The 24,852-nt window shown below is 41.8% G+C and overlaps 1 protein-coding gene across 1 annotated transcript in view; it reads right to left on the bottom strand.

Moving 5' to 3' along the window:
* The window catches only part of CFAP47 (cilia and flagella associated protein 47), a 572,366-nt gene that overhangs the window by 151,956 nt on the left and 395,558 nt on the right, over positions 1-24,852 (bottom strand). Inside the window, exons 53-55 of the mRNA XM_040424993.1 lie at positions 17,634-17,809; positions 13,287-13,394; positions 12,822-12,933 (exon numbers count right to left, since the gene is read on the bottom strand). Coding sequence (XP_040280927.1) covers positions 12,822-12,933; positions 13,287-13,394; positions 17,634-17,809 — 396 coding nt within the window. The remainder of the gene's footprint in view (positions 1-12,821; positions 12,934-13,286; positions 13,395-17,633; positions 17,810-24,852) is intronic.

Genomic DNA, 24,852 nt, shown 5'->3' with positions numbered 1-24,852 from the left:
AATCAAAAGGTCTGCCCCTCGGGTGAGAGGAGGCACCAGCAAAAGGAGTTGATAATCCTACGCTAATACTTGGCTACTGATATCCCCTATGGTTGGGGGAACCTACCAGCAATTCGAATGCACTGACGAGTGGATTTTAAATAGTGCAGACGCGTGCTTCCCTGCCTAGACCGCCTCCCCATGTGCGGCGCCAGAGTATGACATCAGACACCGGCAGCGCGGTCACATGGGGGTTGGTGGCCAATGAAAAGGTAAGGGTAGGTAGCGTAGGATGGTTGCCTGGATACCTCTGTAATCCTGGAAACAGGAGGAGGACGTGACTGATAATGCGCTTCCATAGTGACCTGGTAACTAAACCTTAACCAGTAATATAAATAACCGGCATTTCAAAGGAGGAGGAGTGTTGGAGGAGGAGTGGTGGCGGGAAAATGGTTAGATAAAGATGTGCAAGCTGTCCCAGCTATTCAATTAATACACAAAACATAAAAGTGGTGGCTAGACAAAAATGTAGATCGACTATGAAACAATATAAAGTATTCAGCAATATAAAGTATCCAGCGATGTAGCCATAATTGAACCTATTTGCGTATCAAACAAAGCAGCTGTAATTAAGCCTCTTATTGAGACCCAGAGAGGCTAATGTTCTTAGATAAAAAATCCAGAGCGCTTCCTGCTGGAGAAGGATCTTATCCCAATCACCTCCTCTGGTTGGTGGTTTGACAAGGTCAATGCCCATGAAACACAGTTGAACCCTGCCATCATGGACAAGGTGCACATGTTTAGCCACAGGGGTGTCTCTTTTGTGTAAAATATCATTGAGGTGCTCCCCCACCCTCCTCTGGAATTCCCGTATTGCTTTTCCAATGTACTCAATGCCCCATTCACAGGAGATGTGATAAATAACTCCCGTAGATTTGCAGTTAATGAAGTTTAAGATGGAGTAAGTCTTGCCTAGTAACAGAACTGGTAAAGGTTTTCGTAACCTGTATATGTTTACAGGCAATGCAGTTACCACATCTGTAGCATCCTATGACATTGGAAGGCAGCCAGGTTGAATGCATATTGATTGAAGTGAAGTGGCTGTGGACCAAACTGTCATGCAGACTCCGACCGTGTCTGTATGTAACTTGGGGGTAATCACCTATTACTTCCCTTAAGTCAGGATCCATTTTTAAAATCTCCCAATGACGTTGGAAAATTTGTCTAACCTGTTTTTACTTCCTATCAAAAGATGTGATGATGCATATCACTCTGGTGTCTTCTGGACTGATTAGGGGTAAGTAGGGAGGGTCTGTGCTGGGTCAGGGCTGTTCTGTATGCGGGTCGGAGTAGCGCATCTGGGTATCCCCTCTGTTGAAAATGTGTCCTCAGTTCCCCTGCTTGGGGGACAAATTCCTGCTTATCGGAGCAGTTTCTACTCAAATGGAGCTACTGGACCCTAGGGATGCCTCTCCTAAGGGGGAGAGGATGACTACTCTCCCACCTCAAGAGGGAGTTGGTGGAGTTTGATTTCCTATAAATTGATGTGTCTAGTTCACCTTTGGCATTTCTCGTGATTTTAATGTCCAAGAAGGGCAAACTATGAGGGTGTGATTCACAGGTAAAACGCATGTCAATCTGATTGTGGTTTAGTTGAGAGAAAAAGGATTCAAACTCCATCTTGCTGCTGTTCTATAAGATGAAGATATCATCTATATACCGTGTCCACAAGCCAATTATAGATATATCCCCCGAATCCTCATCCGTGAACACCAAGGTTTCCTCCCACCAGCCCAGGAATAGATTAGCATAAGAGAGTGCACAAGGGCTCCCCATAGATGTACCTCTGAGCTGGTGGTAGATTTTGTTATCAAAGGAGAAAAAATTAATGGTCAGGGTAAATTCGAGGATACGGAGGACGAACAGGCTGTGGGCGCGGTATTGGCAGCCACGGGACTGAAGGAAATGGTCCACTGCCTTCATACCTAAATCATGTGGTATAGAGGAGTACAAAGCCTCTACATCAATGCTAGATAGAAGACAGTTCTCCTCTAGTTGAATACCTTCTAGATGTTTTAAGCGGTCAGTGGTATCCCTCGTGTAGCATGGTAAGGCAGTAACAAAGGGGGCTAAAATACGATCAATGTAAATGCGGAGGTTCTGACACAGGTTGCCTACACCGGATACAATCGGTCTCCCCTTAAGGGGTGAGAGCCCTTTATGGATTTTGGGGAGTAAAAGGTGGACCTGTGGGGAAATGATGGAAGTAAAAAATTGTACTCTTCAGGTGAAATCAGCTGTGAGTCTCTAGCTTCATCCAAAACACCCTTTAGTTCCCACCTATAATCATCAGTTGGGTCCCTGCCAAGAATCTCATAAGTCTCGCAATATGATAGCAAGGATTTACACATGTTTTTATATTGCACTGAATCCATGACCACAGTATTGCCCCCCTTATCCGAAGGTTTAATCGTGATCGAGGAGTCATGAGATAGAGGGGGTGATTGAGATAAGATCCTTCTCCAGCGGGAAGCGCGCTGGATTTTTTATCTAAAAACATCGGCTCCTCTGGGTCTCAATGAGAGGATTAATTACGGCTGCTTTGTTTGATACTCGAATAAGAGGTTCAGTTATGGCTGCATCGCTGGATACTTTATATTGCTGAATACTTTATATTGTTTCATAGTCGATCTACATTTTTGTCTGACCGCCACTTCTATGTTTTGTGTATTAATTGAATAGTTGGGACAGCTTGCACATCTTTATCTAACCATTGTCCCGCCGCCAATCCTCCTGCTGTCAAATGCCAGTTATTCATATTACTGGTTAAGGCTTAGTTACCAGGTCACTATGGATGCGCATTATCAGTCGCGTCCTCCTCCTGTTTCCTGGATTACAGAGGTATCCAGGCAACCATCCTACGCTACCTCCCCTTACCTTTTCATTGGCCGCCAACCCCCATGTGACCGTGGCGCGGGCATCTGATGTCATACTCAAGCGCCGCACGCAGGGAGGTGGTCTAGGTAGGTAAAATCCACTCGTCAGTGAATTAGAATTGCTGGTAGGTTCCCCCAACCATAGGGGATATCAGTAGCCAAGTATTAGCATAGGATTATCAACTGCGTTTGCTGGTGCCTCCTCTCACCCGAGGGGCAGACCTTTTGATTTATAGAATCTTCTAACTGCAGTCTAAGAACCTTTGGCTGCGGTGGTTCCTTTGTATATTATATCCCTCGAAGAGTCGACACGGACAGAAACGTCAGGATGTTATTAGGAGCTCATTAAGGTGTTCATTAGCATCTAGAACCAGGGACTAGGCCCGAGCAGGGACAGGTATCTGGACGGGGTCGCCCCTTTCAGGGCGGGTGCTCTGTATATCCAGGTAGGACTGTAATAGACCCCTTCCCCTTAAGTAGGGATTAATAGGGCCCAATAGGGTACAGAGCTCCTCCACCTGCACAGACCCCGTCCTACACCCCTGGCTTGTTCCGGATGGACATGTGGTGTAGGTCCAGTGGAATTGCCATCCCTGATACCTCCAGGAGAATCTGGTCCCACTACGTGCATTGGTTCTGGTAAGACTGCTTGAACCTATCCCTAGGTGGGGCAGGATATATTCATTCTACTTCTCTACCAGTGTTGGGGTACCAGTCTTGGACCCTCAGTTTTGTTTCTCTTTTTAACATATATCAGTAAACGTTATGTTTTAAGTAATTGTCACTCAACCCCTCGGGGTTGCATTGTTCATTTGAATTTGGAGTGCTTTCTGAGCTTGTACACTACATTGCTCTCATTATTGATTTCTATAATTAAATAGGCCGCTCCCCCTTAATATTTGCGTTATTTCTGGAGCCGCTGGCGTGTAGGATTCGCTTGGATGGTCAGATTCGGGGGTTCGGGGTAGCGGGAGAGAGTGACAAAATCAGGCTCTATGCCGATGATGTTATACTTTTTTTGGATCAGGGCTGGAATGCTGTCCCCTATGTTATGCAGGTGATAGAGGAGTTTAGTCAATTGTCTGGTTATTCAATCAATTGGGCTAAGTCCTCACTCCTCCCGCTAAATCGAAATGTCCCCGACGGTGGCTCCCGGATCCGGATACTATCGTTGGATGACTCTCTGGACTATCTGGGGATAAAGTTAGGTGCCCCTAAAGGTAGATTCCATGAATTAAATCTTTCCCCGGTAATGGACAACGTAAAGGGGAAAATTAGAGCCTGGCAAAAATTGCTAATATAGCAATCTGATCGACTGGCACTAGTAAAAATGATCATACTACCTCTGGTCTTATATCCGATCTGCGCCTCCCCCATCTGGATAGAGGACGCTTTTTTTTATAGATTGGAAGCTTTAATAAATGATCTAATTTGGGGGAGGAAGAGGGTCCGAATAAAGCAGAGGTATCTATGGCTGGCTGAGTCAGAAGGGGGACTGTCACTCCCTTTTTTTCAAGGGTACTTTTTTTCTGCGCAGGTACAAAGATGTTGTTATTCTGGAGAGAATGCACTAGGGCAGTATTTAACTAGGGTAACAGGTAGGTCAATTGAGAATATTTTTATGTATTTAGAAACGGCACAATTTGGTGCTTTGGACACTAGATGTTTAATCCCTAGAACTCTACAGAAGGTCTGGGATACATTGAAAACGATGTTGCAGGTGTCACATGCTTATCATTTCACCCCGTTGTGGGACAATCTGAATTTTACTGGAATTTTGGAAAATAACTGATTACACTTATTGGAGTTGTAGGGGTATTACTAGAGTGGTACATTTGTTTGTTGCAGATCGCTTTAAAGTTTTAGGGGACTTTAATTTCACAAACACTTTTTTAGACCGATTTAGGTACGCACGTTTAAAACATGCACACGAAGCCACACTTAATAAAACATACATGATCAGTCAACAACATTCATTCTTTGATTATTGCTTCCTTCACTTAGGGAAAAAGATTAAAATGGCACAGATTTATTCGAAAATGCGAAAATCACTGCCCACTGTGTTCCCTTTTAAAAGTATACATAAATGGGAGCAGGAACTGAAAACCTCCCCCCTCCCCTGGCCACAGATCTTTAAAAACATCAAAAGGGTAGTATCTGCATCCAGCTATAGATTGATTCAGTTTAAGATCTTACACAGGTTATACTATACACCACAAATGCAGGCTAAGTTCGCTAACAACAGAGGTCATGAATTTTTCTGTCAAAAGTGCGGTAGCCCCAATGTTGGATACACTCACCTTTTATGGGAATGTAGTGTGATAAAGCGCTTTTGGGAGCAGGTATTTACAGCATTGCAGGGGGATTTTCCCCAATCATGTGCACCGGATATGATCTCCGTAATTCTGGGTGTCTTTATACCAGAAAATCCTAACTCTTCTACACATCAATTGAGCTGACTGAAGGGCTGCCTGATCGCTAAGGCTTTGATAGTTAAGAGATGGGGATCCCCATTTCTCCGGTATTTGAGAAGTGGAGACGGATTATGTCCCAAATAAAGATCTATGAGGAGGTTGAGAGGCGGAGAAGGTTGGGCATGCGACTCTTTTCTGTTTTGTAGAGGCGAGATGGACTGACTATGTTGGTTTGACGGGAGGACCATCAGGACGGGTACGGGGGGGTATGGGGTTCGGGCTACCAGCGACAGCAACTAAGGGAAGGGAAGGGGGGGAATGGATGGGCTCAAAGGTATTAGGTTTGAGTCTATAGAGATGGATTTAATGGTATTGTTTGTAATGATGTTGAAACTATAGTAATATGTTTTTTATATGTGTATAAGCCTTTTTTGGTATCTTTTTGTTTCCGGCTCTGTTGAAAAGTTTTTGTAATCACCATTGAAGAAAATAAAATATTTACTAATTAAAAAAAAAAAAAAAAAAAGCTTTTCCCACAAATAAGTGCACCAGTGAAGTGCGTATGTTTTTTTCTTTCTGTACGCTTTCAGCACATATAACTGCAGAAGTGAACTGCGCGTACATATTTTTCTTGTTTGAAAAGATATAAGCCACTAAAGGCTTTTCAACATAGCACTTGCACCTCAATAACAAATTGCTGGAATGACAGAGCTGTATAACGGCTATTTGGATCCCCAAATAATCTTTCCCTGCACTTGTAAATAGCTTTTCTAGCACTGACTCTAGCGCCTTCTGACATCTCTCCCTGCACTAAGATGCTGTGAAATGATTCCTCCCTATCCTTTCCCTGCACTTGTAAATCACTTTTCTGGCACTGTCCCTAGCTCCTTCTGACATCTCTCCCTGCACTAAGATGCTGTGAAATGATTCCTCCCTATCCTTTCCCCGCACTTATAAATTGTGTTTTCCATTTTTTTTTTCCACAAAGAGGTTTCCAATTGCTGTTCCTAGTGCCTTCTCATGTCTGTCCCTGCACTCAGAACGCTTGAAAATGTCTGATTCTAAGATGGTAGTCGTATTTTTAGGGCTGTGACATCACAGGGATGGCTCGCTGCTTATTGGCTGCATGCATGGCATTATGGGTCAGCCCGCTTTCCCAGAGTTCCTTGCCCCATGTCTTCACACATATAGCTGCCATTGTAGCTGCCATTTTAGGAAAAATTGCGATTCGTTACCATGAAGCGCGAGGAAATTTTTCCTGAAATTCGGATTGAATTCCACTTCGTCTGATTCGATTCACTCATCTTTAATATATACACTTAAAAAAATGCCAAAAACAGTTCAAAGGGGATGAGGGGGCAGTCCCAGAGTACCCAGAGAATCCCCAACTTGAATCAATTTTAAAACAATAAATAAAACATCTCATTCTCATAAAATGCTTCATATCAGCTGGCTATGGCCACAAAGAATAAGGAATAAGCTAATATGAGTCTTAAATCGGCGTCCGGCCAGTGCCAGAGGGATCGCCGAGCAGGGAGTGCTCACTTGACTGCAATTGTGATCACATGATGCCGCGTTGCCAGGGAACAGAACACTACAAGATGTAGCTGTGTAGCAGAATGTATGGCTTAATCTGAGGTTAGGTCTACAGAATGTATGGCTTAATCTGAGGTCAGGACTACAGAATGTATGGCTTAATCTGAGGTCAGGACTACAGAATGTATGGCTTAATACATGGGCGGATTGGGAACTTAAAGTGGCCCTGGAAAAAATACAAAAAGTGGCCCTATTTTGTAGTCAGGATCAAATTGATTGAAGGCAGGGCCAGCAATACCATATTGCAGCACATTATACCACCCCAACAGAGCCAAATACCACAGTCCATCACAAAATGCTGCCAGCTGCACAAAATGCATCCCCAAAAACTTTCACTGGCCGGCCGTGAGAATGGTCCAGGCGGCCCCCTGCGCATTGCCCCACCGGGAAATTTCCCTGTAAAGTCTATGGTCAATCCGCCCCTGGCTTAATCTGAGGTCAGGACTACAGAATGTATGTCTTAATCTGAGGTCAGAATTACCGAATGTATGTCTTAATCTGAGGTCAGGACTACAGAATGTATGGCTTAATCTGAGGTCAGAACTACAGAATGTATGGCATAATCTGAGGTCAGGACTACAGGAAGCCAGAGGAAGTAAAAGCCATACATTTGGGCTCCAATAAACGCGATTAAAGGCTTAACTGATATAGATGAATATAAGGGACAGATAGATATTTTAAATATATGGGGAAAAAAAAGGAATTTGGGAGTAATATGAATAAAAATATAACTATAAGTATATTATACAGTTGCAAGAAAAAGTATGTGAACCCCTTGGAATGATATGGATTTCTGCACAAATTGGTCATACAATGTAATCTGATCTTCATCTAAGTCACAACAATAGACAATCACAGTCTGCTTAAACTAATAACACACAAAGAATTAAATGTTACCATGTTTTTATTGAACACACCATGTAAACATTCACAGTGCAGGTGGAAAAAGTATGTGAACACTTGGATTTAATAACTGGTTGAACCTCCTTTGGCAGCAATAACTTCAACCAAATGTTTCCTATAGTTGCAGATCAGACGTGCACAACGGGCAGGAGTAATTCTTGACCATTCCTCTTTACAGAACTGTTTCAGTTCAGCAATATTCTTGGGATGTCTGGTGTGAATCGCTTTCTTGAGGTCATGCCACAGCATCTCAACCGGGTTGAGGTCAGGACTCTGAATGGGCCACTCCAGAAGGCGTATTTTCTTCTGTTTAAGCCATTCTGCTGTTGATTTACTTCTATGCTTTGGGTCGTTGCCCTGTTGCAACACCCATCTTCTGTTGAGCTTCAGCTGGTGGACAGATGGCCTTAAGTTCTCCTGAAAAATGTCTTGATAGACTTGGGAATTCATTTTTCCTTCGATTATAGCAATCCATCCAGGCCCTGACACAGCAAAGCAGCCCCAAACCATGATGCCCCCAACACCATACTTCAAAGTTGGGATGAGGCTTTGATGTTGGTGTGCTCTGCTTCTTTTTCTCCACACATAGTTTTGTGTTTTTCTTCCAAACAACTCAACTTTGGTTTCATCTGTCCACAGAATATTTTGCCAGTACTGCTGGGGAACATCCAGGTGCTCTTGTGCAAACTGTAAACATGCAGCAATGTTTTTTTTGGACAGCAGTGGCTTCCTCTGTGATATCCTCCCATGAAATCGATTCTTGTTTAGTGTTTTATGTATCGTAGATTCGCTAACAGGGATGTCAGCATATGCCAGAGACTTTTGTAAGTCTTTAGCTGACACTCTAGGATTCTTCTTCACCTCATTGAGCAGTCTGCGCTGTGCTCTTGCAGTCATCTTTACAGGACGGCCACTCCTAGGGAAAGTAGCAGCAGTGTTAAACTTTCTCCATTTATAGACAATTTGTCTTACCATGGACTGATGAACGGCAAGGCTTTTGGAGATACTTTATAACCCTTTCCAGCTTTATGCAAGTCAACAATTATTATTTGTAGGTATTCTGAGAGCTCTTTTGTGTGAGGCATCATTCACATCAGGCAATGCTTCTTGTGAAAAGCAAACCCAGAACTGGTGTGTGTTTTTTATAGGGCAGGGCAGCTGTAACCAACGCCGCCAATCTCATCTCATTGATTGGACTCCAGTTGGCTGACACCTCACTCCAATTAGCTCTTAGAGATGTCATTAGTCTAGGGGTTCACATACTTTTTCCACCTGCACTGTGAATGTTTACATGATGTGTTCAATAAAGACATGGTAACATTTAATTCTTTGTGTGTTATTAGTTTAAGCAGACTGTGATTGTCTATTGTTGTGACTTAGATGAAGATCAGATCACATTTTATGACCAATTTGTGCAGAAATCCATATAATTCCAAAGGGTTCACATACTTTTTCTTGCAACTGTATATATAATGATCAAGATATTTTATAAAAAAAAGAAATTGTTATGCATAACATGAAAAGGGGAAGCAATCATGATAAATAAAACAATAAATTAATGATTTTTCAATATATAGTTTTTTTAATAAAGGAAATGAACTCCAAAAACTGATAAGAAATTATAATGTATGCATGCATGTTCTTAAAAATGAAAGACACGCATACATACAATATGCACAATATGAACACAACATTCAAGTACAATAACTAAATGACTAAATAAAGGTAAATATGTTAAAACGAGGGTCAAAGGAAAAAAGTTAAAATTCCAATTGATATGATAATAATAAATACATGCTAAATGATGAATAATAAATAATAAAAGAATACATGTCAAAAGTGCTGTACGTTATTCAAAGATTGATCCCTAAAGCCTTGGTGAGGCTATGTGGGTTGACGCAATTCAGCTTGTACATCCAAAACATTTCACGCCTTCTTAATGTCAGAACAATATTGCGTCAGTTTGCATCTACTTGCTCAATTGGCAATTGTAAAGCCAGAAAACATGTCCTGATGATCTACAGAATGTCTAGAGACGATATGTTGTAAAAAATTATTTTAAATATTAGATCTGTGTTTATTCAGCCTATTGCGCAATGTTTAGATGGTGCGTCCAATGTACTGTAGACCACATGGGCATTGTAAAAGGTAAACAACATTTGCTGACCCACAATTGAGGTGACTTTTCATAGAAAATGAATCTCCATTGGATTTACTACGGAACAAAGTGTAGGTGCATATAGTGTCACAGCATAAAAATTTGGGTTGATTGCATTTAAAACTGCCCAATGGTTTAGAAGTGGATACCCTATTCTGAAGCTTTGTACTATTAGGTGGAAATGATCTTAGTTTGCTGGGTGCAAGAATGTTTTTGCAAGTTTTTAATCTCCTGAATGTGAGTGGGGGTTCGAGTGGGCAAGTTCTTATTTAAATGGGGATCCCTTTTGAAGATGTGCCAATGTTTGTATAGTATACTCCTGATAGCATTATGGTAGCTATTGTATGTGGTAATAACATTTGTACAGTATACTTTCTTTTTGTTCTTCTCAAGTTCAGTTACACTTTTATTTCTATTTTTGGATAGGTACTCTTCTTGTGACTGTAACAGAGGCTGCTGTGAGCTCCTGTTCCTCTGCTTACAGCCGCAGTCCCAGGCGCCGTGTTCAGCAGTGATCTGCGGCCAGTGCTTCCCATTTACCGTTGCATTCCTGGGCTCTATCTGTGATCTGTGTAGGTACTGTTGTTCTGGGATCTACTCCACAGTTTCCTCTCAACCCTGCCCACAGCATGCTTGCTGCTTTTTTCCTGCAGCACTTCCTTAATGGCCAGCGCGCGTCACTTCCTGGGCTTTATGGGTTAGGTCATGTGACGTTGCGAACTAATCCTAGCCCCCCCTGCACATGTATAAGTGTCTCAGCCCTCTTCCCAGATGCCTCAGTGTCAAGGTCCTTATGTCGTGCTAAGGTCCCTGATATCTGCTTGTGTTCAGCAGTGATCTGCGGCCAGTGCTTCCCATTTACCGCTGCATTCCTGGGCTCTATCTGTGTAGGTACTGTTGTTCTGGGATCTACGCCACAGTTTCCTTTCAACCCTGGCCACAGCATGCTTGCTGCTTGTTTCCTGCAGCACTTCCTTAATGGCCAGCGTGCGTCACTTCCTGGGCTTTATGGGTTAGGTCATGTGACGTCGCGGACTAATCCCAGCCCCCCTGCACATGTATAAGTGGCTCAGCCCTCTTCCCAGATGCCTCAGTGTCAAGGTCCTTATGTCGTGCAAAGGTTCCTGATATCTGCTTGTGTTCCTGACTTGTATTTGTGTTCCTGGATTCGGCTACCCGTTTGATCCCTGCCTGCTTGCCTTGACTCTCCTGTTGCCGACCCGGATTGCCTGACCTGTACCTATGCCACATGCCCTGACCTTTTGCCTGTCTGACTTCACCTCTGCCTCATCCTTCGGTCCTGCACTGTTGCTCCTTTTAAACGACTCAGCCTGCTGACAATGCCTGTCCTCTGGTACCTTTCTCAGGAACCTCCTGGTCCGCCTGGACCAGCTGCCTCGTGTGCCTATCCTCCTCAAGAGGTAGCGATCTGGTTTTCCCCTTGGGAAAGTCTATCCCCACAATCAGGGGTACTGTGAAGATTGAGGGGTTCACTAAGACAACGCCCTTAGAGGAGGTAGGACACGTGGCACAGTGGGTTCACACCCACTAGTTCGTGACAGTGACAGGGCTTTCGCTTTATTATAGGCAGATTCTATTATTCCTGGAGGATAATCTTTTTGTATAACCTCACTTTGAGTAGTAAAGTCACTATCCAGAGAGCATTTACGTCTTTTAAATTGAATATAGCGGATATTAGTCTTCCATTTTTTGAAGTGAGCGCTAGAAAAATCTAAATAACTATTACAGTCCACGCCATTATTTACCAGATGAAGGGGAGATACTTCCCCGAAACTCGTTGTTTTACCTGCAAAATCAAAAATTAAATACTGAAGCTTTCCTTTCCATCAACGATCAATTTGGCTGGTTCTTGCGCCGAGGGATGTTCTTTTGTTACAAGTTTCATCTTCTTGGGGAGTTCAGGCACCCCCGTTAAGAAGTCTTCCATCTGTGGCTGCATACCAACCTTTCTAGGAAACCAGATTACCTTTGATGAAATCTTGCTAGCATTGTGCCTAAAGTTTGCACATCCCAGTAAGGTGAGCCTCCACGATGGAGTTTTTTTTTAAAAAACTTCATTATTTGTACGTTATTAACCTATGGTGCACCTTTTTGTGTTTACTAGTAAACACCGCCTGTGACATTGACAGAAAAATTAAGAGCTCCCCACAAACATTAAACTGTCAGCGAAACTGACAATGATCAGTTTTGTTGGATTTCTACACAACCAAGCTAGGCTGAGCATGTATGTTTGTGGTGGAATCAGAAAAAATAGTTGTAGGCTAAATGAACATGTATTTATATATGGCTAACTTAAAGGACTGCTGCTGGCCAATCAAAGGCTTTAAGGGTGGCAGTGGTCACATGCTGTGCCTCCACATGTCACTGCAGAGGCCATTGTTTGGCCAGGAACAGGGCAGATGAGAAGGTAGCTCGGCACTGAAACCGGATCGCCAGTCACAGGTGATTCTTTATTTTAACCCGTGCATTATGCGTGTAATTATGAAAAGGGGTTCCTGTTCATGGACGACCGCTTTAAAAAAAATATACCTACAATAGATGACATTACACTTCTTATTCCCTGGACTGCAGTCTTCTAATATTGAACATTATGATCATCCTAATCCCCTATCCACTTTATGGCTCTTTCCAGTTGACAATGTTGCATTCATGTTCATTATTCATATTTTTTCAAGTATGTGATCAATTCCATACTGAAGAACAGTTTTTGATGATAAGAGCAGCGAGGATGGGGAGAAGATTCAATGTAATAACTTGTCTTAGTAGGTTATGAAGATTCATAAAGTCATTACTCTAGGCCACATTTTTACTTACTGGTTTACTGCCATCCAATTCCACCAAGAAGTGCTCAGGGTTACTGTTGACAGCATATAACTCATAGGTTTCCTGTGTTGAATTCACCAGTGGAAGAGAGAGACGCATCCATCTGTAGGATAGCAAAAATGGAAAATTCATATGTAGCTTATGAAAGTTGCATTGTATTGAATTTGTGTAAAAAGTGTATTTTAAATGACTTGTAAAATTAAAGGCTATAATTACCAACTAGCCTGGTTTTTGCCAATGTAAATCTGCCCTATTTGTTAGAACACTTGCAAGAACAACACCCGTATTTGCAGATTTTTCTAGAGTGTAAATGGTACAATTCTGTTCACTTTACTATTTTCTGCTGAAAATACTTTTGGGGAAATGCAGGGTATTATTCACAATATGAGTAATTTTACATTTTACAGGTTTGGTGACTTGTTATATTCTGAATGTAATATGAAACATTTCACTTACTTCCCCAGTTCACAGAATACTTCAGGAATCGTAACAGAATCTGGCTTCTCTGCTGTCAGCACTAAATTGTACCAGAATTCTCCAAATGCTTCACATTGAAAAATCACACTGAGAAAATAAAAATGAGAAGTTAGAATAGCAGACACCAGCAGAACACAATAATTCCCAATGCACTGAAGAATAACCCAACACCAAGCGTGTGTGTTACACTCAATACAACCATTGTACGTTACAAATCAATGCTGTGTGCTCACTGTAGTCCAGGTAGGCAACATCCATATAATAATGTCACTTAAAAGGGTTGTCCCAAGATGAAATATTGCATTTCTTTGTTAGATCATGCAGAACAGATTAAATTTTCTACTGTAATTATTATTTTCAGTGTCTACATAGCGCTGTTAACTAATTGTTAAGTAAGGGGGGAATGGCCATAGACCCTACAGGGAAATTTCCTGGTGGGCCGACACCCAGAGGGCCACCTAAACCCTACTCTTGGCCAAAAGCCAGGTACATAAAGATATGGTGCTTTCGGCATTAATACATTTAGGCAGTATTTTGTGCTGCACTGCGGTATCTGGGGCCACTTTTAGATTATTTTCCAGGGCCACTTTAAGTTACCAGTCCGACCCTGTTGTTAAGGAGCCCTCTGCACATGTGGCCATCTGCACAGAGGGCATCAAAATAAAGGTGTAAGAGAAATGTCTAGACACAGGAGCATTATAAAATTATTCCAACAAAAAAATAGTTTTTTTATTTTATTTTGTGTGATCTGACAGAGAAATCATGGGACAACCCCTTCAATAGTGCTTTCATAAAAACCCTACATAGAATACATCAATATCATACATGTACAGTATGCTCATATGGTAGAATCAATACTGCAGTTCATAGTAATACTCATATAAAAAAAGCTGAATTTTAAAATACTTTATTGAACGCGAAGACGCCACCATGGCCATCTTTCTTGAGGATTATGCGCGAAATACACTGCCTGTCCAAAAAAAAGTCGCCACCAAAAAAAAAAGGTCACACACTCGTTGGACTGCCTTTAGCTTTAATTAAGGCATGTATTCGCTGTGGCATTCTTTCAATAAGCTTCTGCAATGTCACATGATTTATTTCCATCCAGTGTTGCATTCATTTTTCACCAAGATCTTGCATTGATGATGGTAGAGTCTGACTGCTGTGCAAAGCCTTCTCCAGCACATCCCAAAGATTCTCAATGGGGTTAAGGTCTGGACTCTGTGGTGGCCAATCCATGTTTGAAAATGATGTCTCATGCTCCCTGAACCACTCTTTCACAATTTGAGCCCGATGAATCCTGGCATTGTCATCTTGGAATATGCCTGTACCATCAAGGAAGAACAAATCCATTGATGGAATAACCTGGTCATTCAGTATGTTCAGGTAGTCAGCTGACCTCATTCTTGGAGCACATACTGTTGCTGAACCTAGACCTGACCAACTGCATCAACCCCAGATCATAGCACTGCCCCCACAGGCTTGTACAGTAGGCACTAGGCATGATGGGTGCATCACTTCATCTGCCTCTCTTCTTACCCTGATGCGCCCATCACTCTGTAACAGAGTAAATCTTGACTCATCAGACCACATGACCTTCCTCTATTGCTCCAGAGTCCAATCTTTATGCTCCCTAGCAATTTGAAGCCTTTATTTCTGGTTTGCCTCACTGATTAGTGGTTTCTTACAGCTACACAGCTGTTCAGTCCCAATCCCTTGAGTTCCCTTCACATTGTGCGTGTGGAAATGCTCTTACTTTCACTATTAAACATAGCCCTCAGTTCTACTGTTGTTTTTCTTTGATTTGATTTCAACGAACGTTTAAGTGATCGCCAATCACAATCATTCAGGATTTTTTTCCCGCCACATTTCTTCCTCGAATACGATGGGTCCCCACTATCCTTCCAGTTTTTAATAATGCGCTGGACAGTTCTTAACCCAATTTTAGTATTTTTTGCAACCTCCTTAGATCTTTTCTCTGCTTGATGCATGCCAATGATTTGACCCTTCTCAAACAGACTAACATCTTTTCCACGACCACGAGATGTGTCTTTCGACATGGTTGTTTAAGAAATGAGAAGCATTAAGTTTGTATCAGTTGGGGTTAAATAACTTGTTGCCAGCTGAAAGATAATCGCCCATGCAGTAATTATCCAATAGAAGGCTGCTTAGTAAAATCCAGGTGGCAACTTTTTTTTTGGACAGGCAGAGTATCATGCGTGGTGACGTATGACATCACCACACTGGCCAGTGATTACGTCATTATGCACTACGCTAGTGTGATAACGTCATTATGCACCGTGCTAGATTTCAAGCTGGATCTTCAAGCAAGATGGATCCTACACTCAAATGGATAAGGAAAGTACGATTCATTTTTTTTTACATTATTAACCCCTGAAAGGCCTTAATATTAATTTAAGATGCTGTGATCAGCAATGAATGCAGCACCTTATGGGGTTCAATGATGGGGGTGGCACAAACGATGTTCCCCATTATTGCGCCCGCTACTATGAAATGTGCTTTGTGACAAAGTAATTAGTTGCGAAGCTAATTTTTTTGTAAAATTTGACGAAGCAGCCGAATCTAATTTTTAAGAACTTCGCTCATCTGTTTTTGCCACTGTAAAGCCACTTGCAGTGGTGGTGGTACTTTCTTATTTCACAAAAGTGGAAAGGAGATTTACAGTATAGACTAACTAGGTGGTCAAAGAATCCTCTGGAGCAAAGATCTTAGTAACATAGTTTATAAGGTTATAAAAACAAGTAGCTGTTCAAACCTCCTCTTATGCAATCTGTAATTGCATGAGCTTGATATATCTTATTGTGAGATAACAAAAAACAGTACTACAGTCTATCCCTATTTAGGTTGGTGGAAATCTAAACATGGGGGATGTCTCACTTCAGCAAATGGCAACTATAATGTAGAGAAAGTTAATACAAGGCACTTACTAATGAATTGTGATTGTCCATATTGCCTCCTCTACTGGCTTGATTCATTTTTCCACCACATTATACACTGTTTCCATGGTTACAACCACCCTGCAATCCAGCAATGGTGGCCTTGCTTGCACACTATAGGACATAGCTCCACCCTATGCACACTCCTATAGGCCTAGCCACCAGAGCGGCCGGCGCCTTTTCTAATAGTGCAGGCACGGCCACTACTTCTGAATTACAGGTTGGTCGTAACCTTTGGATACGAGCAGTATATGATGTGATGGAAAAATGAATCCAGCCAGCAAAGGAGGCAATATGGACAATCACAATACATTAGTAAGTGGCTTATATTAACTTCCTCTACACGATGAATGCAATTTTCCTAAGACAACCCCTTTAAACACATATAATTGCTATACAGATCTACTTACATGCTTACTCATGTTATATTAGTAGTAATAAATAGTAAGTAAAGTCCAAGTATTCTCTTAACTGAGTGGTCATAACACAATATTATAAAATCAATTACAAATTGAGCTTGGTCACCTGACTGTATGACTTTCGAGTGTAACTAATCGTACAGTAATTCTACTAGCAACTGACAATGGTAGGCCTCATGCACACGGTCGTTGGACGGCCGTGGCCGTATTGCGGCTCGCAAACGGTGGGCCGGCACCACACATCACGGATGTGGACCTATTCACTTTAATTCCGGAGATGTGGAACGGAGTCACGGTACGGAACACCGGAAGCACTATGGAGTGCTTCCTTGGTGTTTCTTTCCGTTGTTCCGCACCACAAATAAATATGACATGTCCAGCCCGCTGCACGGATGTTGCCCGTGCAATGGGGATCGCAATTGTGGTCCCAAATGCACGGAACAGCCGCACAACGGCCGTGTGCATGAGGCCGTAGAGGCAGGATTCCCTTGGAAAAGAAAAAGTTATCTACTTTGGTCTAGGGCAGTGATAGGCAAACTGCGGCTCTCCAGCTGTTGCAGAACTACAACTCCCAGCATGCAAAGGCTGCCTACAGCTTTCAGCCTACAGCAGGGCATGGTGGGAGTTGTAGTTTTGCAACAGCTGGAGAGCCGCAGTTTGCCTATCACTGGTCTAGGGCATACACAGAATTCATAGAGGACCCATAGAAAACTCCAGAATGAGTCCCATTGTCCAGTGAGAGCTATACCAAATGTGCTTTTTCACAGTCCATACTTGTACTGGCATGTGTCAATGGGCAGAAAAACCTTGGTGCCCCATGCCAGTTTGAATGCAGTAGTGAGTCTCTCTGGGTGAGAATTTGAAAATTTCTAAAGGTACAGTCTTTCACCTGCACTCTTTCATATACAGTGCATAGGTAACAAGCACTCCATTGCTATATTTTCACATACCTTCCATTACAACTCCCAGTCTTAGTTGGGGAAAACTTTGCTACATAGGAGAAAGTTTCTCTTGGCTGTAGAGTGAAAACATCATCTCCAGTGATTCCATCACCATTCACAAGCACATGGAAATTAAGGACATCCATTGTGGGATTGGTAATTGGTATATTTACCCCAACAGATTTCTGGAGAGAGAATAAAGATACAATTTAAAAAAAAAAAATTACCAAATTATTATTGTATGTATGTGAACTTGTCCCTATTTTCTGTAGAAACCATCAATGAGGATCCATGAGACCATGCAGAATAAGACATGGTGAAGGTGGTTTATTATTTCATCATTATATACAATTTAGGCTACTTTCACACTTGCGCTTTCCCTTTCCACTATTGAGACCCGTTATAGGATTTTAATAGCAGGGGAAACCGCTTCCGTTTTGTTCCGATTTATTGTCAATGGGGACAAAACTGAACTGATAGAAACAGAATGCACCATAATGCATTCCGTTCTGTTTGGCTGCGTCCCCATCGCGAACAGAATAACGCTGCAAGCAGCCTTTTTCTGTCCGCATTGTGGTGCGGAGCAAGACAGATGAGTTGGAAACAGGCCTTGAGACGTAACTTAAGCCTGTATTATACTCGTAGATTTTCAGCCACATGTTCGCTAACAAGCTTTCGTAGTAACGCTTTGTTAGCGATCATTTGACCGTCTAATACTGTTGCCGATTACCCGATCAAGGAGCAAACACTCGTTCATCGAGCAATCGTGATCTTTCAGCATGCTGAAAGATCATGATTTTCCAGCGACAGATGTGCTTTCGAATCAAGATCTGCTGCCTGCAAATAAGTTTATTGCTGAAGAATCATCCAATAGATTCTCTAATTCTGCATGTTAAGTAAAATGTTGCAGCAGTCATGCATAAGACACAATCTTTTAGAATAGAAGGCTGTCGGTTATTATCTATCGACAAATCTGAGCTATCAGATGTTGCTTTTATTTGTAGAAATGTTGCACATTGGCATTGTCAGATGTGACATTTTATTTATTTTGGGACATTTGATCTATTATGAACCATGGTTCACCTTGTATTTACACTTGTACCTTTTCACGAGCACTTTCATTTTGGGCATGCAACTTTTCCTTTACTGAGTTTGCTTTTACAATTGACGTAGCTGGCGCATGCGCATGGTGCATATGTGTTCCATGACTATCTTTGAGTTTTGAAGCGCATCATCGCGCTACTGACAACCATCACATGGTCATGACGTTGATGTGCTTTACTTCACACTTACGTGACTAAACTCTGCCTCTGGCTACTGATGAGTCAGCACTGCCCCCTAAGAAAACAGGGTGTCTGCATATTCCTTGTACTAAGGCCTCATGCACACGACCATATGAATTTTGCGGTCTGCAAAAAACAGATCCGCATAAAATACGGATGACGTCCGTGTGCATTCCGCATTTTGCGGAACGGAACAGCTGGCCCTTGATAGAACAGTACTATCCTTGTCTGTAATGTGGACAATAATAGGACATGTTCTATTTTTTTTGCTGAATGGAAATACGGACATACGGAAACATAATGCACACGTAGTAACTTCATTTTTTTTTTTGCAGACCCATTGAATGGTTCTGTATATGGTCCGCAAAAAAAAGAAACTGACAGGAACTAATGGTCAGGAATTATGCATGACTGATTTGCTTAGAGTGTTCTCTGTCCAGCTTCCATCTCTGCTGCCTCTGGACTCACCTAGACATGTGTGACATGTTGAGCTCAGTGCACAGGTAACGTGCCCCACGTGTATCGCTGGACTCAGCAGCTTCCTCAGGGGTCTGGTGATTCCAGCGATACACGTGGGGTGCGTTACCTGTGCACTTTGTCTGCCTAGACACTTGCATTATGGCTATTGTTTGATGTCATGTATATCATATGTATTGCATTTGGTATCTTTTGGCAGCATACAATTGTCTGCATTTAGGACTGGGTGTGCACATATTTGTGCATTGGATTTATTTTTTGCCCTCACAAGGTCATTATTGTATACAATATTTTAACCCTTTTGTGTGTTGTTTAATAAAATAAGTATTGCTTTTACTTTGTGATGTGCAGTGTTTATTTAGATATTCATTTAATGGTTTATTACTGTGGCTGGCACTCCGTCCGTATTAGAAGTGTGCCTCCATGTTTTTTTTTTTTTTATACAGGTCACCACTGAGGCCACTAATTGGCAATCACACATGCGGTGTAGCGGGGAAATAAGAGACCAGGGCTCAATGCTGGACCTGGAATGTTCTTTTTTTAACTTTTGCACCATGCCAAGGCCCCTGAACATTGTTCTCTGGTCTTGCAGAATTCCTTTAATGATTTTTGTAAGATATCAAGCATATGGTGTCTATGGAAAGTTACCAAACTCTAGTTCCTTATATACCTTAGTGATGGTCAACCTGCGGCCCTCCAGCGGTTGCCAAACTACAACTCCCAGCATGCCTGGACAGCCTACAGCTATCAGCCTACAGCAGGGCATGATGGGAGTTGTAGTTTTACAACAGTTGGAGGGCCGCAGGTTAGGCATCCCTGCCTTAACTAATAGACTAGAATACCATCCCCTGGATTGATATTTTTATTTAGAAAACTACAATTTATACCAAGATATACAGATATACTAGTAAATACATAGTGAATACTTTGCTTGGGCTTCTCTATCAGAGTATCTCATATTTTGTACATGTTTAACAATTTCTGAATATGTAACCACATCACATCACTGGTAATGTTATGCAGAGCATTCGACAATGAACAATTATCAATTTATTGGTCCCCACAACATCCTGGATAATGAATTGTTGCATAGCAAAACACACACCTCAGAAGTATTTATTTTCTATTGTTTTTCATTATATAGTTTTCAATTCATTACAAGTTCATTTCTTATGCATGTGACACGTAGCCATCTAATTGCCCATTCTCTCTTGAGAAAATGTTAGTTGAAGGAAAAGCAAAAAGTATAGACCAGCACTGCTTTATTATCTGTAGAGTACGGCTATAGGTCTAAATAATGAAGCTTAACCTGTATCTCTGGAGCTGGTCATAGGAAATCAATGGTGCAAAGGGTAAAATATTCTTCAAAGATTAATGTACCAGCTACTAAACATTTTAACTTTTTCACATTTCCACTGAAAAAAACAGACCATATACAGTAAAATAACATGTTGAGTATATTGAAACGTTAAATTAAATAGAAGGATATGAACACTGTCGGACTTGGATGCCTAGGGCCCACCAATAAAACTCATTCTGGGGGCCCACTGTTCAGCGAAATGCAAATATTACCTGCATACACAGAGGAAGACAGCAACAAGACGCTACAAAATGATTGATTATGAGGGTCCTTGCAACAACTTTAAAAGGGGGGTCCCACGGAAGAGAAGATACTGGTTGGCCTGCCTCTATTCCTAGAGGCCATCTTAACCTTCCAATGAGTCTATAATAATAAACTGGATAGTCTACCCAGTTTTATATTGATGTAGGTTATTTGAGATGCTGTGCTAGTGGACTGGGTGCCCACCTTTCTCAGGGGCCCACCGGGGGATTCCCCTGTTCCCCTGTGGGCCAGTCCGAGCCTGGATCTGAATCCTAATTTGGTAGCCTATCCACACCTGATTATCATCCCACCGGTTGAAAACAACGGGCTCTAATTTCACCTTCAGACTATCTGCTAATCCTAAAGGTTCATAAACTTTTGCCACTCAAAGACATGTCATATTGGATTTTCCTCGATAAATAAATGACCAGATGTTATATTTTTGACTCATTTATTTGATATGGCTATCCTTATCTACTTTTAAGACTTGTGTTAAAATCTAATGTAGTTTTAGGTCAAGTTTATGCAGAAATATAGAAACTTTTGAAGAGTTTACAAACTTTCAAGCACTCAAATCACCACTGAACATAATCTAATTATAGTTTTCATTCATTTTAAAATGTATTTTTGAATTTTTGAAGTTAGACTGCATGGACAGAAGTATTGAGACACCTACACATTATGGGGGACATTTATAAAGACTGGTGTTTTTCACGCCAGTTTTAAGTCCCTCTGCACTGCCGGTGGAGCTGACACAGTTATGTATAGGCATGCAAAATGAGCCGGGCATGCCAGCCAACCCGCTTACCCGCCCACATCATGTCCCGTTTTCTCGGCACCTGGGAAAAATGGTGTGAGCAGGAAAAAGTCGCAGATTTTGAAGCAAAAATCCTGTACAACAAAATTTTCAACTTTTATATGCCAAAAGGTGACCTATATGTGATAATAAATGACCTCCTATATCTACAGAAGCTTTTATGAGATCCTATTCTAAATCCACAGGCATTAAAGAGAATATTTCATCAGTAAAGTACCTATTGTTTAAATAATATTTTTGTGTTAAACCATTTTTTTTTGAATTTGTGGTGATTTTTTTCTTTATTTATTTTTTTACATTTTCCATGTCACTATACAGTGATCCCTCAAGATACAATGGCCTCAGAATACAATATTTTCAACATACAATGGTCTTTCCTGATCCATTGTAATTTGAAACCAGACATACAATGCCTCAGACTCAGAACCAACCAATCAAGGCCACTTTTCTAGTAAATAGCTGTATTAGTTTTATTAGTTACTAGTTAGCAGCTAGTCCTGACTATTATTTATAACTTGTATTATCTATATTAGTTATCTACTTATTTTTTTTAAATCCTAATTTTCTCTTGGATGACATTTTGGGGCTTTGGAACCTATTACTCAACTTACAATGGTTTCAATATACAGGGTGGGCCATTTATATGGATACACCTTAATAAAATGGGAATGGTTGGTGATATTAACTTCCTGTTTGTGGCACATTAGTATATGTGAGGGGGGAAACTTTTCAAGATGGGTGGTGACCATGGCGGCCATTTTGAAGTCAGCCATTTTGAATCCAACTTTTGTTTTTTCAATAGGAAGAGGGTCATGTGACACATCAAACTTATTGGGAATTTCACAAGAAAAACAATGGTGTGCTTAGTTTTAACGTAACTTTATTCTTTCATGAGTTATTTACAAGTTTCTGACCACTTATAAAATGTGTTCAATGTGCTGCCCATTGTGTTGGATGTCAATGCAAACCTCTTCTCCCACTCTTCACACACTGATAGCAAAACCGCAGGAGAAATGCTAGCACAGGCTTCCAGTATCCGTAGTTTCAGGTGCTGCACATCTCGTATCTTCACAGCATAGACAATTGCCTTCAGATGACCCCAAAGATAAAAGTCTGAGGGGGTCAGATCGGGAGACCTTGGGGGCCATTCAACTGGCCCACGATGACCAATCCACTTTCCAGGAAACTGTTCATCTAGGAATGCTCGGACCTGACACCCATAATGTGGTGGTGGGTGCACCATCTTGCTGGAAAAACTTAGGGAACGTGCCAGCCTCAGTGCATAAAGAGGGAAACACATCATCATGTAGCAATTTCGCATATCCAGTGACCCCCTTAGACTTTTATCTTTGGGGTCATCTGAAGGCAATTGTCTATGCTGTGAAGATACGAGATGTGCAGCACCTGAAACTACGGATACTGGAAGCCTGTGCTAGCATTTCTCCTGCGGTGTTGCTATCAGTGTGTGAAGAGTGGGAGAAGAGGGTTGCATTGACAATCCAACACAATGGGCAGCACATTGAACACATTTTATAAGTGGTCAGAAACTTGTAAATAACTCATGAAAGAATAAAGTTACGTTAAAACCAAGCACACCATTGTTTTTTCTTGTGAAATTCCCAATAAGTTTGATGTGTCACATGACCCTCTTCCTATTAAAAAAAACAAAAGTTGGATTCAAAATGGCCGACTTCAAAATGGCCGCCATGGTCACCACCCATCTTGAAAAGTTTCCCCCCTCACATATACTAATGTGCCACAAACAGGAAGTTAATATCACCAACCATTCCCATTTTATTAAGGTGTATCCATATAAATGGCCCACCCTGTACAATGGTCATCCTGGAACCAATTAATATTGTAACTTGAGGGACCAGGTACATAATCCTGCAATTTTTACATTTGCCACTAGGTCTAATAATAAGTCCTGGTTTACTGTTCTGCAAAGGTAACTTTTCAGTAGCTATTAAAGGGGTTCTCCGGGAAAGAAAAAAACATGTTCTTATAAATAAATAGGTTCGACGGTTCCAAGCAATCCTGAAATTTTTGCATTACAACAATAATGCACAGTGCCCACCCCAGAATGACCCCGCATTTGACCGTCTGTACAAAATTAGGCCCATCCTTGACAACGTCAACACAAAGTTTTCAGAAGTGTACACCCCAGGAAAAAAATGGCTGCGTAGACAAATCCCTATTACTTTTCAAAAGGAGGATAAGATTCCGCCAGTACCTGCCCAGCAAGCGGGCAAGGTATGGCATAAAAATTTATAAAATCTGTGAGATTAGCTCTCACAAGTTCCGGGTTTACGAAGGGAGGGACACCCGGATTGAACCTCCAGAATGCCCCCCGTCCTAGGTGTTAGTCGGAAGATAGTGTGGGACTTACTGCACCCACTGCTGGATAAGGGTTACCATCTCTACGTGGATAATTACTACACGAGTATACCACTGTTCCAGGTCTCTAGCTTCCAGAGGTACTGTGGTGTGCGGCACAGTACGCGAAAATCAGAGAGGCCTCCCTAGATCCCTGGTAGGGCAACCACTAAGAAAAAGCAAAAGCCGTGCTCTCCTCAATGAGAACATGTTGGTGGTTAAGTACAAGGACAAGAGGGATGTCCATTTACTGACCACTATTCACACTAACAACAGCTCCCCTGCCGCTGTACGAGATACCACAACCACTGTCCCCAAGCCAGACTGCATTCTGGACTACAATAAACACATGGGGGGGTTGATTTTTCAGATCAAGTTCTGGAGCCCTACAATGCCACATGAAAAATAAGTGTAGTACAAAAAGCTGTCCGTGCACCTTGTACAGATGGTGCTGTACAATGCGTTTGTGCTTTTTTAATCTAGAGGCTAGCCAAGAAAATTCCTACAGTTTCAAGAGGTAGTGATAAAGGCCCTAATTTTTTCTAAGCAAGCAATCGAGGGCTCCAGTACTTCTGCAAGTTACGGTGCCCGAGTTGTACCAGGGCAACATTTTCCTGGTGAACTCCCCCAAACAGCGAGAAAGGGAAGGACCCAAAAAAGATGCAGGGTGTG

Source organism: Bufo bufo, chromosome 3 (genome assembly GCF_905171765.1).
Source record: "Bufo bufo chromosome 3, aBufBuf1.1, whole genome shotgun sequence".
In the NCBI taxonomy this organism is placed as follows: Eukaryota; Metazoa; Chordata; class Amphibia; order Anura; family Bufonidae; genus Bufo; species Bufo bufo.
This window is presented reverse-complemented; position numbering and strand designations above follow the sequence as displayed.